At 37.9% G+C, this 3681-nt stretch overlaps 1 protein-coding gene across 2 annotated transcripts in view; it reads left to right on the forward strand.

Moving 5' to 3' along the window:
- Positions 1 to 3681, forward strand: part of LOC119276208 (anaphase-promoting complex subunit 1-like) — a 25271-nt gene that overhangs the window by 7835 nt on the left and 13755 nt on the right. The window contains exons 10-13 of one of the 2 annotated variants that reach the window (XM_037557221.1): positions 394 to 884; positions 1571 to 2030; positions 2104 to 2433; positions 3460 to 3543. In XM_037557221.1, coding sequence (XP_037413118.1) covers positions 394 to 884; positions 1571 to 2030; positions 2104 to 2433; positions 3460 to 3543 — 1365 coding nt within the window. The remainder of the gene's footprint in view (positions 1 to 393; positions 885 to 1570; positions 2031 to 2103; positions 2434 to 3459; positions 3544 to 3681) is intronic. The other variant, XM_037557229.1, reaches the window with a different exon arrangement.

Raw genomic sequence — 3681 nt, forward strand, 5'->3', positions numbered from 1 at the left:
TGGGGGAGTAGCTCCCTGTCAATGGTGCCTTCATACTTAATCGTTTATTATAATAATTAGGATTGCAGTTCTGACCCTTTAGAGACTTTTAAGCCTACTGTCAGGGTACTCATATTTCCAGCATAAGCTGTGTCTCGCGTGGCAAATTTCTTCTAGTCTACCAGATATTTTGATTTCCAGTTTGCATTTTTGTTTTTTCTGCAGTTCATCAGCTGCTATGTGAACTGCTACAATAATATCAGTTAAGTTACTCCAACATACAAAGGGATAGCTAAAACTTAATACATGTGTTTCGATTAATTGTGATGTTCCTCACTGTTGTTTCTGATTTTGTATGGCTTTGTTATTACTATTCAGTTGATCTTATGGTTTATTTTACGTATTTTCTTTCAGCAGATGCTCAGATGTTCATTACGCAAATATCCTACATCTTCTTTGGTTAGTGACTGCATAACTGCTATGGCAGAGGGCCTGCAGATGTGCTTTTACAGTCATTTTGTTTCTCTTCTCTGGGGTGATAATGATCCTGCTTGCCTGTGTTCGAGCTCTCATGTGGATTCAGAGTGGGAATCTTTTAGCTATGAAATATCAAAAGCTTGCGCAAAATATGAACGAATTTTGCCAACTAAATCATCCACATCGTCTAGTACTGCTTGGGACTTTTTGATCGACAGCAAATACCATGCTCAGTACTGCAAAAGATCTCCAATCTCGGGCACATCATTTTTGCCCATGTCATATGGTACTAGCAGCATAGGCTTTCATTCCTTCCTCCAAGATGAACATAGTTCAGATGCGGCATTCTATATTCGGCTTATGAGAGAAACTTTAGACACATTGCATGCCCTATATGAGAACCTGAAGCTGAATGTATTGCGGAAACAGTAAGTCCTGTTTATCCTTTTTCTTTTCTTAAACGGGCTATTAATATTACCTATCTAAATGTCAACCATGTTGATGCTTGTTTTGGTGTACATATCTATTGAGACTGTAAATGTTTAGGCATATCTTTTGTTCCATGCATAATGTATTTCATTCTTATAGTCTGACAAATCAAATTCGTATAGAGTACAATTATGGTTCTTTATGTTCCTTATTCTCCCTGAAGCTAATAATTTAGTCAATACAATTAGGAGGAAAAAAGAAAAATCTTCATGTGTAGACTCCTAGATATATGGTATTAGTAGTTTATAGTATGTTGACCTGTGCGAGTTGATTCTGTAACAACAGTAATCCATGGTAGTTATTTCTGAAGTGCCCAGTTTCATATGTCAATTACTATGTAAATGAGATCAAACCATCTCTGTGAGTCTGTTCTAGCCGCAGTTACAATTGTATAAACCTCTTTCCAAATATTCTCAAAACTTAGCTACTCTCTAGTGGTAATTTTCTTAGGTTTCTGGGCACTGGTGATGCTAATTTCCTTAGATTACTGTGTTGAGATTCGGTGTGATCTTGAATGACTTGAGACTTCTTTGCATATATGTCAGTGCTGTGTTGTTATAATGTATATTGCAGTACTCTCTACGACTCTTTTAACTTATGTTGGGTTTGTGGTTTGTCTTTGCAGGGATCTAGGATGTCTTGCCTCCTTGTTATGTAGGGTTGCTTCATCCCTGGGCGAAAGCAGCTATGTAGATTATTATTGCAGGGACTTTCCCCACAATTTGGTGGACTTCCATTCCCTAGCTTCTGCTACTGCTTTGAAAACTCCACCGTGTCTGTTTCGTTGGTTTGAAAACTGTCTGAATCATGGTTGTCATTTGTCGAATTTGGATGACATTCCTGCTCTAATGTGCAAACAGAAAGGCTCTGCTGTGAGCTGGGGTAGGAAAGTGGTTTCGTTTTATAGTTTGTTACTGGGAGCAGAAAGGCAAGGGAGTAATCTCTCATCTGGTGTATACTGTGAAGTTGCCAATGGTTCAGCGAGAAATACCGAGGAACTTGCTGTTCTGGCTATGGTTGCTGAAAAGTTTGGGCGTCAGCAATTGGACTTGCTACCGATTGGTGTATCTCTTGTTCTCCGCCATGTGTGTATGCTATCTTTGCCATTTGTTATATGCTGCTATGGGGTTTCTTTTAATATGCGGTTTCATGTTACAGGCACTGGACAAATGCCGTGAGTCTCCTCCAGATGACTGGCCTGCACCTGCTTATGTTCTTGTGGGCAGGGAAGATCTAGCTACAGCAAAGATGGGTTCAGCAAGGAAAGAAACTGGGTTTGGGAACAACGATAATTTGACATCAATTTCAGTCCCATATATGCTGCATTTGCAACCTGTAACTATACCAACTGCATCTGACGTCCCTACATCAGAGGTTTTGAATTCTGAGGATACTGATGCTGTCTATAGATCCGTTGAGGATGGCATGGAACACATCTTCACCTCAACAACACAACTACGATACGGTCGTGACCTGCGTTTAAATGAGGTTTGTTCAATTTTTCTGTACCAGGAGTTTGTTCTTACTATCGAGCAAATTATTTGTTTCATCATGTATTAAAATTCTAGTGTTTTTACATGTTAGCCCACCTACAGTTATTAAGATCAGATTTTACGAACTCAGTTTCACATGGTCCATTTTTGGTTTGTGACGTTGAACACATTAGAAGATATGCACGTGCAAAAATTTAATCTTATGTGCAACATATGCAAAATACATGTCCACTGTACAAAAGGATAAGAAGTTGACTTATATGTCAAACAATGTTTATGATTTTTTTGTCTTCTTTCCCTACAGTGCAGTATGATCATATTTTTGCGCACTTGGTTGCAGATGCACAGTATACATGTTCTACACCGATGAATCTTTTGCATTTTTGTTAAATGCACAAATGTTCTGCACAGATTAGAATATGTGTTCATGCAGAAATTTGTGCACAAGCATGATCATATGTGCAATGTATAAAAAAAAGGAGAAAAGATGACTTATATATTACTACAAAAGAGGAATACAGTCTTTTGTCTTTTTGTACAGTTAGTACAATGTGATCTTTATTTTATTTTGCACTTAACATGTTCTACATTGGGTACATCTGAACCTGAACTGAACATGGATCTGCTCATCTTTAGGGTTTTCCTTGTTACTGAACTAAAGTTAATAAAAGGCTGGTTGAACCTGTTAAAAAGGTGTGCAACATAAAAGCAGTCAGAGTTTTTATATCTGTTGTTCGGACTTACTTAACACTTGGCATGGACTGTATCAGATCTGACTGTTAAAATGTTGGGTAATTGCGAATAATATTTTTTAAATAGCCAGTATCCACCATAACTTTTTGATCCACAGGTGATTTTCGTGTCAATGATATGTCTGTTGCTTTACATTTTGTTCTATGGTTTATATATTTTCACAACAAGAACATTACCTGGCTTGTCTAAGATGCCTGCTTCAATCTTTGGCAGTGCCTTTTATATACTCATACATCCTTTTCTTATTCTGTCATATTGTTTCTGCTAGGTTAGACGTCTCTTATGCTCAGCAAGACCTGTGGCCATACAAACATCCACTAACCCTACTGCCTCCGATCAGGACCTACAACAGGTATTCTCTTTCTTGCTGTTTGCTCATGAGTCATGATTAGATAGCACACTTTTAGCCCATTGTATTCGACTAAATTAGGCTATCATAAAATCAGGATCAGATGTAGAACGTGGGCTGTGACAGTTACTCTTTTGAATA

The sequence above is a fragment of the Triticum dicoccoides genome, chromosome 1A, assembly GCF_002162155.2.
Source record: "Triticum dicoccoides isolate Atlit2015 ecotype Zavitan chromosome 1A, WEW_v2.0, whole genome shotgun sequence".
NCBI classification, from domain to species: Eukaryota; Viridiplantae; Streptophyta; class Magnoliopsida; order Poales; family Poaceae; genus Triticum; species Triticum dicoccoides.